Genomic DNA, 12,823 nt, shown 5'->3' with positions numbered 1-12,823 from the left:
TTTGAAAGATGGATGTAGGCATAAAGATGCCGCAACCAGTGTTGATTTGTGGGTAAGTGAATGCTTACAGACTGGGTTATGTCCAATATTATTTTACAAACAACAGGGCATACTAATTATTGATAATCCTCCCGAATTTAACAATAATGATTTTTGTCTTATGTGTTTCCATGAATGCTGTGCAAAAAGAAATATTAATTAAGTTTGGTAAATCGCTTATCGCAATTGATGGAACTCATGAGCTCATTTCTAATGACTTTGAACTTATGATAGTATGGATTTCCCATTGCTTTCTTATGTTCAAATACAAAAGATACTTTTATTTATCAACTTTTTTTGAAAAAATACATGAGTGTACTAATAGACTGTTATGTCCCTGGTACATAGACAGGGCATGGCAAGTAAATCTTAATGAAATATCTGATTCTGAAAAAATTCTATGTATACAAGACATTAAAAGAGCTGCAATACATGTTAGATTCAGATAGAGTATTAATAGGTGTTTGGGTAAAATTCTAAATGATGCAGATACATACAATTTTGGTAAGTATTTCCAGCAGAACTACTGTAATATCTTCCAACAATGCACCTATTGTTATAGAAAGGATTATGGAATTAAAATACCAATAATATGGCCATTGAAAATCAGTTGTTATTGTTTTTAAGGAATAAAACTATCGAAAGGATTATAAAGCTTAAAAAAGGTAAACCTGTTAAATGCTCCATAACGTCTAGATACCGAACTGTATTAGCTTGCTATTTTACAAGATAATAATGTGTATATACTAAAAGAAAAAAAAAACTGAATACCTTGTTGAAACACAAAAAAACTTGCTGCTCTAAAAAACTAAATGCAATGTCTGCAATATATTTATACATTAATTTAGTTGTTCCTGTATAGATTATTCAATAAAAAATACCATATATAAACACATTCATTATGTAGCAGTGCAAGATACTGCAGATCGCATTCAACCTAAAGACTTTTCATTTTCTAAAAACTAAACGGTGTCAGGTGATGTTGAACAGCTTTTTTCTTATATCTCTACTATGTACTCCTGTGACTACAGTACTGAATATTATTTTGTGTCTCTTCCTGTGCCATCCAGACAGTAAAATCTACAAAAACATAACAGGTGATTACATGGGAAGTTATACTACTCATAGCTTACTTGTATGGGCCATTCCACAAATATACGTCTGTTCATGGAATAGCCTCTATCTAGTATCTACCTACGTAAAACTACTTTTGAAATCTAACTTTTTGATATCAACATCAACCTTAATACTTAAAAAATAAATAATAATGCGGAAGTTACCCATACTTACCTAAAGAGTTTTTGAATTGCAATCTGGGTAGGTTGCCCATGTTTTTCCTGCAAATGAAATCCTAAATCCCTATTGCCATTAAAAAATAATTTGCACTGTAAACAAGTGTATTTTTTGAGCTTCATTTTTTTTAAGACTAACATAATTAAGAGTTTTAAATTATAACACAGTAAGTACCTACAATACTTGTTTCAATTTATTTACATATTTGGAAATAAATAATCACAAAAGTAAGGTTAAGATTCGAATTCGAGAAAACAACTGTCAAATTTCAAACCAACTCGCATTAGAAATTTTAAAATTCCCGCTAAAAGAAAAGATGTAAATCTGGCAACAGCGCGGTTGCGTGCTGGATATTTAATCTCTCCCCACGACTATCGCGGTCTATTTCGTGCGTTATATGGGTTGTTTTGTTTATTGCATGCTCAGGACAGTGATCATTAAATGGACGGTTTTTCGTTATGTTGGAGCAAACCTTTTCTATGTAGTTATTTATATTACCCATCGATTATAATTTAATTACTTCTTTGCACGATAAAAAAAATTTTTTAACCGAAGTTGCATTAGTACTCCGCTAGTTGGCGACACCAGCGAAGCACACAGAGTATACCGCGTTGGCAACATTGGCAATATGACAATCATGATTTTAGCTTTGACATTGACATTTGACATATGAAAGGTTAAGTCAAAATTGAAAAGATGACTGGTTAATTTTGCAATTTCAGAGAGATATACTTTGTTTTTAATAAATAAGTAGAACAAAAAGTGTACAATGGTAAGAGAAACATTCCTTAAGTATTTTGGTATCTATAATTTATTTTTCCTTTATATTAGGGACAAAATCAATCTGGACCAGGAGGTGGTGACAAGAAGGAAGAAAAGGACAAAAAGAAAAAGTATGAGCCCCCAATTCCCACTCGCGTTGGCAAGAAGAAAAGGCGTACTAAGGGACCCGACACAGCTTTAAAACTACCAGCGGTTACTCCTCATACAAGATGCCGGTTGAAACTATTAAAGTTGGAAAGAATAAAGGATTATTTGCTTATGGAAGAAGAGTTCATCAGAAACCAAGAAAGGCTGAAACCACAAGAAGAAAAAAATGAGGAGGAGAGATCGAAGGTTGATGATCTTAGAGGTAAATATAAAGTAAATTGTTTTATCATACACCAGAGGAGCTATATAAATGTGGTACTTAAAATTTGCCAATTATGAGATATTTTCATAGATTCATCAGACAACAAAGTTCATAAGATTTGGTCATTATACACTTTTCGAGACCACTTTACAACAGCTAAATTTATTGAGGTTTACCAAAATTTCTTATTACAAAGTGAAGTGATTTTTTGTTTTGGAATAATTTGATTTGTTTAACCCTTTCAGCCCCGCTTTAATATTTTCAACCCCAGCTCCACAGAATTAATTTCGTTTGAATACTTATGTGCCATGGACGTAGTTATGCATCCACTGGCACTGGTCTATAGTTATATTTGGATGCATGTACCTATCACCGGAGCTGAAAGGATTAAGTGTATACTTAGAGCTAGAGTATTACTTTATTTAGTAAATATCTTGTTTTCTGAGCTTAGTAGATCCCAGATGAACTTATGTTAGTCTTGTGTGAATCAGTGTACCTGCATTTAAGATTTTCGTTTAGAATGTGCACATTTATATACAGGGTGTCCCAAGAGTAGCGGGAAGGTCGAATATTTCGCGAACTAAACATCAGATTGAAAAATTGAAAAAGACATTTTCAATAATTTTTAAATATCTATTCAATGACACTAAACACTATACCCCACTCCACCTGCTGGATGTCGGGTGGAGGTAACTTTAAAATCTTAAATAGCATCCCCCGCTTTTATAGCAGCTTTGGATTCCTTATGTAAAAGTAAGCAACTTTTATTCGAGACATTTTTTTCGAATTCATATCGTGATGCTACAGGTAAATTATAGAAACAGTCTAATATCTCGAGAAATACACTTTCAAATGAAAAATAAAAAAACACATATTCGATATTTTTCAGAAACCTGTCTTATAACATCAAAGATGACCCTCCACCCCACCTCCTAAAGGTGGGGTGGGGGATAACTTTAAAATCTTAAATAGTAACCTTCATTTTTTTATTGCAGTTTTGGATTCGCCATGAAAAATTAAGCAACATTTATTTGAAACATTTTTTAGAATTATTGATAGATGGCGCTATAATTGGAAAAAGACAACTATTAGCGCCATCTCTGAACAGTTCCAAAAAATGTTTCAAATAAATGTTGCTTAATTTTCCATGATGAATCCAAATCTTCAATCAAAAATGGGGGTTGCTATTTAAGATTTTAGAATTACCCCCCACCCCACCTCTACGGTGTGGAGTGGGGTGTCGTATTTGGTATCATTCAATAGTTTTTTGAAAAATATTAAACGCTATTTTTTTGATTTTCATTTGGAAGTGTATTTCTTGAGATATTATACTGTTTCTTTAATTTACCTATGGTATCAGGATAAATGGTTTTTTCCGATTATAGCGCCATCTATCCATGGTTCAAAAAAATGTCTCAAATAAAAGTTGCTTACTTTTATGTACGGAATTCAAATCTGAAATAATAGGTTGGGATTTCCATTTAAGATTTCGAAGTTACCCACCCCATCTCTAGGGCGTGTTGTGGGGGGTCGTGCTTGGTGTCATTCGGCAGACTTTTGAAAAAAATTTAACACATATCTTCGAGTTTTTCGATACAATGTATATTTCAAGAAATATTCGACAGTTCTGCTACTTTTGGGACACCCTATATAAAAATCAAAATATTCTACTTGCTAGGTATACATTTTTATTCTATTGGGACCGTGCAAGTTCGGCAAAGCGACCCCTATTTCTTCGCTCTGTACTATTATTCGCACTTTTAATTATATTGGCCAATTATATTAGTCCTGGTTACTGGATAATTGTCAAGGCCATAGTCCAAAAAAATAGTATGAAGAAAAAATAAGATTCAGGTTATGTTATGAAAACGTGAACAATTGTATGTAGTAAATAAAATTAGTTATTAAAATGCAGTACTGCACTTAAAACACAATTAATTAAATTACCTTTATATAATAATTGCATATCATATCAATATTGTGGAGCAATATATAATTTTTCTGCTTAAATGACAGAAGGCATGAAATATACGTCAATTTGACAATTTCAATTGACAATATGAATTATTTAAGATAGTTGCAATATTTCTCCGTGACTCGCGCAGTTGTTTCTCGTTTCCCTTTCCAAGTACTTGCACACCGCGAATAAGTGCCTTCCTCCCCATATGTCTATTATGCCCATATAATCTCTGGTACTAAGGATCACCGAAGCATATGGATGCACTTATGTACAAATATAGATAAATAGGGAATTGTTTGAAGTTGCTGTGGTAATTAGGGCAAATATACCCTGTTCCACGAACATATGCCTATCTTGGATTATCGCGACAACGAATATTTTACTGTGCAAATTATGAAGAATGAAAATAAATTGCAAAATACATTGTTGTTTATTGGAACAATTATTAGAGCCATTTATTTTCGCACTTCTTATGTTGCACATTAACATATTCGTTGTCGCGATAATCCAAGACAGGCGTATATTCGTGGAATACACCATAATTCTGTTTCCTGAAATATTTCAATTTAAATAGTGTATTTAGCCTTACTACTTGCAAAAGCCCCCTTTAAGTGTCACCTACATAAGAATTGATATTATTTGTTGAAAATGTCAAACGAAATAGCATCTGTAGAACATCAGTTGTGAGAAATAAATAATTACAGTGGAACCTCGATAAGTCGGATTAATTGGGACAGCGGCCGATCTGGGTTATCGAAAATCCGGGTTAACCGGATAATATGGTAAAAATTAATAAAACACTCTATACTTCCAGGTACCTAAACTCCATTATGATTGCGAAAACATGAAATACATATGGACAATACATCAAAATTACGTACAGTTGTATACAGTATTGTTGATTTCTGGGTAAAAAACGCAGTCAAACTGAAAAAATGCTTGTTTTATCTGACGAAAATCGGTCCGGGTTAGCCAGACTTCTGGGTTATCGAAGGCCGACTTATCGGGGTTCCACTGTACTTATAAAATAAATAACAACATGTAGTACAATTTTATGTGGCACAGTAATCATCTTTAACCCCTTAAAGTACATACTTAAATTAACTCGAGCACACTAAACTGGCCAAAATGTGCACACTCGAGATAATTCGAGCGGCGTTATATTATATGTTTCTATAATTTATCACACTCGAATGCAATCAAGAATTGAAAATAACAATGTAAGAGCAAACAAAGCAAACATTTTATTGATATTTGTAATTTGTATGGGATTGTAAGCTACAACAATTATTACTTATTCAAATATAAAAATTTCATTTTGCTACTTATCACTAGGGACGTATCTCCTTCATATTCATATTCTGTTTCGCACATTTTTCAATATATGTACTCAAATAAAATATAATATAAATGTAATATAGTATATTATACATATACATATTATATTACACTGCGCGTCATAGAAAACAGGCACCCTAAAAAATGGGTCATTTTTGATCTCGCGTATCTCCTTAACGTCTTGTCCGATTTAAGTGATTTTTTGAATATGTTATAGTCTTATTCTTTGTCAATATCCTTGTAATAAAATTTTTGCTAAACAGGTAAATTTTCATTATATACCGGTTGTACGAATCAAACTGTGTTTTTTTCTCAAAGTTCGCAACACCCTGTGGAATATTTTAGCCTTTATAAAATACAGAAATAAAATCCCAACTATAGCCTCACGTTTTCTGAACATTCTGTTTTTTGATTCATTCTCTTATGTTGGACAATACAAAAGTTTTGTACTTAAACAACTAGTCATGTTCTTCATCAGTATAGGTTCTTTGTAAATAAGTGCGACAAACTTTAAGGGGCAATTCTGCATGAAAAAATAATTACCGTTTGCTTTATAAACTTATGTCCGCAAATTCTTCGTTTACGAGATACGGGATGTTAAATTTTTTTTACAAACTGACGATTTATTTTATTGCCCTAAAACCGGTTGAGATATGCAAATGAAATTTGGTAGGTTTTAAGAGATAGTTATTGCGAATTTTTTGACTTGCAATCAAGAATTTTATATTCACTATTGGCGTGCATATGGGTAATATGACCGATCATCTTACCCATATGCACGCCAATGGTGAATATCAAATTCTTAATTGTATGTCAAAAAATGTGCAATAACTACGTCTTAAATCCCACCAAATTTCATTTGCATATCTCAACCGGTTTTAAAGCAATAAATAAATCGTCAGTTTGTAAGAAAAAATTCAACATCCCCTATCTCGCAAACGAAGCATTTGCGGACATACGATTATAAAGCAAACTGACATTATTTTTTAATGCAGAATTACCCCTTAAAGTTTGTCGCACTTGTTTAGAAACACCCTGTACTGAAAAAGAACATGGCTAATTGATAAAGTACCTAACTTTTGTATTATCCAACATAAGCGAATGAATCAAAAAACAGAATGTTGAGAAAACCTGATGCTATAGTTGAGTTTTAATTTCAGTATTTTATAAATGCTAGGATATTCCACAGGGTGTTGCGAACTTTGAGAAAAAAACACAGTCTGATTCGTACACCCGGTATACAATGAAAATTTACCTGTTTAGCAAAATATTATTACAGGTATATGGACAAAGAACAAGGCTATAACATATTCAAAAAATCACTTAAATCGTACAACAGGTTTAGGAGATACGCAACCTCAAAAATTACCCATTTTTTAGGGTGCCCGTTTTCTATGACGCGCAGTTTATAATAGGTATATACAGTAAGACTCACCTTACTAGACACATGGGTATGTACCTAATTCCTATGCTTATGGGCTAATCCGGTCTGTTCTCAGATGTGACTTTCATCCCTGTCATGTTACTGTCAAGAAACTATTCAAAATAATTGTTTTTCGATACAAAACATACATTAATTAATAGTATTACTACTCTGTTTTAAAATAATTGTATTCAAACACCAAGCATAGTACAATACATTAAAGCTTTTACAACTTTAACAAAATGACAACTATAAACGTTAAAATTAGATTAGCTGTATTTAACACAGCTGATCTATTGATTTGTCAATTTTCTATGTTAATATTCAGTTTCTATACGCTGTGAGCTTCACTGGTGTTGCTCCTAGCGGATTACTAATTCAACTTTCACCAGTAATTTTTAAATTTATTATTTAATTGTTATCGCTTAATATTTACAATGCTAAAAAGTAATTAAATTTTAATAGATTTTTTTAAGATTTTGCTAATCATTTTGACGTTCTATTGATGAAATATTAATTTCTTACTTCGGATTCTTTCACCATTATCGTGTAGATGGCGCTAAGATTAATAAATTAATTTATAATTACAGATTACGGAACATTAAAAAAACCGTAAATTCAGTATTTAAAACGTAAGTATATTTAAGGTAAAAATATATACCACAGCTTTGACCAACTAATATTTTTTATAATTAATGTTTATAATTTTAATTTTAAATTAATCACTTTGACATTTATGTCAAATTTCCGGTAAACATTTACAGATTTGCCACTACTGGCGCTCGCGAATTTATAAATATCCCCTCTACGTACGAGCTCACAGCATATACCTTTTCTGACATTCTAAATGTCACTTGACATAAAAATAAACATTGCAGTGAAGGGTCCAGGACTGTAATAGCTCAATGTTGCTAGGTGTCTAGTACGGTGGTTCTTACTGTATATTTATGCATATTATATAATATGACAATATAATATAATATTATAAAAGTATCTAATATTCTGAAAATTAGAAATCATACCAAAATATACCTAATTCAAATTCAAATTCAAATTCAAAATATCTTATTAAAAAAAATTGTAAACAACATACTTACAGCAAATTGTCACAATTGAATAATAAGTGTCTAATATACATACAAAATTACAATTACAAATACTATGAGTTAAAAGTTAAAATGTGTGATTTAAAAACTCATACACAGAATATGGTTCTAAATCCAATAAAATGCTTTTTATTTCAGTTCTAAATATATTAAAATTCTGTTGAAATTTAATTCTAACAGGCAATTTGTTAAAAAATTTTATACACGAATATGTAGGTCCTCTCTCTGTTGCGACTAGCCTATGTATAGGAAAATTGAGCCCTACATACCTAGTGGGTATGCTGTGTTTTGGCTCAGAATGTGTAAACCTATCCCTATTCTTGAACAGGAACAGTAAACACTCATATATATAAAGCCCTGCCACAGTTAATAATCTTAACTCCTTAAATTTTCCCCTACAGGTCCTTCGAGCTTTTATCTTGAGCATTGTTCTTATTGCTCTCTTCTGAGCAATGAATACTCTATCAACATCAGTTCCTCCTCCCCAGAAAATAATACCATATCTGAGCACTGAGTAGATGTTTGCAAAATAAACTGTCTTAAGGTGTTGTAAATTCAAATACTTAGACATTACTCGTAATGAATAACATGCCATGTTGATTCTCTTGCGAACAACACACAGATGCTCTGACCAATTTAGATGTTGATCTATGTAAATACCCAAGAATTTTGTATTTGTTGATAATTCAACAGTTTGATCATCCAACTCAATCTCCTCTGGAATTATCTCATTATTTTGCTTTGTGTGAAAACAAACACAGTTAGTCTTCTCAGTATTTAAAACCAATTTATTTTTTAAGAACCAATTCTGAGCTGTTTTTAAGTGATCTGAATAAATACTCAGAAGATCCTCAAACGTTGATGCTAATGTTAATAAGTTTGCATCATCTGCAAAATTTACAAGGTGAGACTCACTGCTCAGTATTTCGCTACCAAGATTGTTAATGTAGAAAACAAAAAGAAGTGGTCCCATGACACTGCCCTGAGCAATACCAAGTTGTAAATTCCCTTCTTCTGAAGAAAACTGTTGTCCTTCTCGAGTTATAATAACTTTTTGTCGTCTGTCAGTGAGGTAATCTCTTATCCAGTCCCGAGCAGGGCCACGAATTCCATATCTTTCTAGTTTGTTGATCAAAATATGATGATCTATGCTGTCAAACGCTTTTGATAAGTCCAGGAACATTCCCAAGGAAATCTCCCCGTTCTCCCATCCATTCAAAATCTTATCCACGAATTCGTATGTAGCTGTTTCAACAGACCTTCCCTTGAGATATCCATGTTGTGATTCAGCAATTAGGTGGTCATCATTGAAAAAGGCTATAAGTCTTGTGCACATTGCTATTTCGAAAATTTTTGAAAATGTGGGTAGTAAACTGATGGGTCTATAATTTTCCAATTTGGTTTTATCTCCCTTTTTATGTAAAGGTTTCACTAGATCTAACTTTAGTTGGTTAGGGAAAATACCATACTTAAAAGAGTTATTAATAATGTGGCACAATGGTTCTGCAATCTCTTCTGCACAATGTTTCAACAGATTCGCCGAGATCCCATCATAACCTGCACTTTTTTTATTTTTTAGCTTTGAGATGATATTAAGAATTTCAGAAATAATTACTGGTATAAGAAAAAAAGATTTGGTGTTATATGGAATACTGCATGAAAAAGTGGCTTGAGGTTGAGTTTTTATTAAATTAGGACCTGCATGAAGTACAAATTTGTTAAAGTTATTACAAATATCCTCAGGCTTACCACTAATATTCGAAGTTTGATCGACATATTCTGTAACTGTACCATTAATTTCCCTAACAATCTGCCAAACGCATTTTGATTTGCTTTCACTGTTATTTATACGCTCTTCATAATGAGCACTTCTTGCATCGCTCAGGAGACGATTGTATTCCTGCTTCTTTGTTTTGTAAGCCTCACTATAGACCCTGTCAGACCTACTAAGCACTAGAAGGATGTCTAGCTCATTCTTACATGCAGCAACCTGCTGATTAGGTTTTAGTATTTTTTTTGCCGTACATTTTTGCTGAACTGAGACTATAGGAAAGCAATAATCAAAGGTAGACCCAACAATACTGACAAAAGCATCCCATTGCTCATTTACCAGTGATTCAGGGGTAAAAAACACTGAGTCCCATTTTTGACTAAAAAGCATAGACTTGAAGTTATTTTTATTTGTAATTGAAAAAATTCTTTTTTTAACTTTTTTGAGTTTTCCACTTATTTGCAAAGTAAAGGACACCTTCTGGGCAGTATGGTCAGACATATGAGTGCCTATCACCTCTGCATCAAAAACGTTTATATTAGTGTAAATATTGTCAATACAACTTTGAGAAGTCCTACTTACCCGTGTATATTCTAAAATAGAAGGAGCAAAATTAAAAGACTGCAACAATTCACTGAAATCTTTAGCATTACTGTCCTTAACATTCATTATATCTAAATTAAAATCTCCAGCAATAAAACATGTGCATTGCTCATTCAGTAGTATATTTAGAACTGACTCAAGTTTTACTAAAAAGTCATGAACAGGTTTTGTGCTTGTTCTGTATATACATATGATTATGACCTTTTTTTTATAAAATGAGAGTTCTACGGCAGAACACTCAAAACATTCTTCATCGCCAAATATGGTTATGTCACTTCTATGTACATACTCTATACCAGCGGTTCTCAATCTGTGGTACATGTACCACTGGTGGTACATTTCATTATTTGAGGTGGTACACAAAACGCAAAACAGCCAAAATCAGCACCACTATTAAGTTAATTAGATCGCCTAGCTAGATAAGAATTTCAGTTAGGTGGTACCAAAAATAATAAATAAATATTTGGTGGTACATGACTCAAAAAGATTGAGAACCGCTGCTCTATACCATTCCTTAAAAAAATTGCTGTGCCTCCATATCCATTTTGCCTGCAAAATGCTGATGCCAGTGAATATCCCACCAAATTATATGCGGACAATTGATCGATGGTTTTCCAATGTTCGCTCACACACATAGCAAGAACATTTTTTTCATCGTTTAGAAATTCTTGAAGAGCATCATGACTTGTTCCTATAGATTGAAGGTTTTGGTGCACTATACACACCTGGTCAGAAGCAATTTTTTCAAGTTGATTATTTAACCTATCTATTGAGGTGCTAGATTCTTCAGGTTTAAAAATTCACTAACATAAAGACCGACTGGCCAAAAATCAGGAGTTTTTTTTTTTTTTTTTTTTATTCCATTTATTAAAATACGTAATAACAATATACAAAAAAAAAAATTACATTAAAAAACCAAGAGCCGTAGCTATGCTGGTTTTGTGGTAACATAATAAACATAAATATAATTATAATGGTAACAGATTACATAACATAAAACTTTTTAGACTACTTTACACTGAAGGTTAAGTTTTCCTATATAGATTCATTAAAGAAATTGTATTAAAGTAAATGATTAAATTATTATTTATTATTAAATTGTTATAGAATTATATTCAATTAAAGCTATCTGTTGTAGTAGTTAGTAAGAAGTAACTCTTTTAATTCAGTTTTAAATCTTTCTAGCCTGCAGTCTTTGATCTTTGTGGGTAACTTATTATACAAAATCAGACCACTTGAGTATATACTTCTTTGTGCACCAGTAGTTCGCATTCTTACGGTTTGAAAACTACCTCCCTATCTGGTATTATGGTCATGCACATCTTCTATACGTCTTAGAGTAATATTTGTAAGTGTTTGAGAAAGCTTAATTTGATGAATGAATATACAAACTTGTAAAATGTATAGCGACTCAATGTTTAGAATTCCTCTCTGATAGTACAGGTCGTCAGTTGGATGAAGTCTTGACAGTTGAAATATATATTTCACAGCCTTGTTCTGTAACACCATGAGAGGATGTAGCTGTTTTTGATTTGTATTACCCCAAACAATAGTTAGATATGACAAATGTGAATTTATTAAAGAGTGATAGATCATTTTACGCTGTGGGATACTTATAAATTTAGCAATTCTTCCAAGCATACCCACTGCTGGAGCTATTTTTTGACACGTGTTCAATATATGCTGTTCCCATGTTAGTCGATTATCTATGTGTAAGCCAAGGTATTTGGTAACATTTTTTTTAACGAATTTGAATTTTCCAAAATTTAACTGTAACTCTCTGTGTTCTTCAATATTTGAAATTATTGTGTAACTACATTTATTCATATTGAGTGAGAGCTTGTGGTATCTGAGCCAGTCATCTATATCTGTCAGATCTTTTTCTACAACATATTCTAGCTTTTTGGGATCTTTGTCAGCATACAAGAGTCCCGTATCATCAGCATATAAAAATAGCGTTGATTTTAAAGGCAGATTGGAGATGGAGTTTATATAAATAAGGAACAATGTTGGTCCCAATATAGACCCTTGAGGAACTCCACATGTGATGTCTTCTGCTGTACTAAGTACATTATTACAGAGCACTTTTTGTATTCTGCCAGTCAAATAATCCCTGAGCCATACTAAGGACATACCAGTTATACCATATTGTTCAAGC

The 12,823-nt window shown here is 32.3% G+C and overlaps 1 protein-coding gene across 1 annotated transcript in view; it reads left to right on the top strand.

The window, feature by feature from the left end:
* Nucleotides 1-1,952: 1,952 nt before the first annotated feature.
* LOC114343822 (26S proteasome regulatory subunit 4) overlaps nt 1,953-12,823 on the top strand; it is a 56,234-nt gene continuing 45,363 nt past the window's right edge. Inside the window, exons 1-2 of the mRNA XM_028294669.2 lie at nt 1,953-2,104; nt 2,164-2,464. Coding sequence (XP_028150470.1) covers nt 2,102-2,104; nt 2,164-2,464 — 304 coding nt within the window. The 5' untranslated portion in view covers nt 1,953-2,101. The remainder of the gene's footprint in view (nt 2,105-2,163; nt 2,465-12,823) is intronic.

This window comes from Diabrotica virgifera, chromosome 2 (assembly GCF_917563875.1).
Source record: "Diabrotica virgifera virgifera chromosome 2, PGI_DIABVI_V3a".
NCBI classification, from domain to species: Eukaryota; Metazoa; Arthropoda; class Insecta; order Coleoptera; family Chrysomelidae; genus Diabrotica; species Diabrotica virgifera.
Note: the sequence above shows the minus strand (reverse complement) of the source record. Positions and strands in the feature narration are given on the sequence as shown.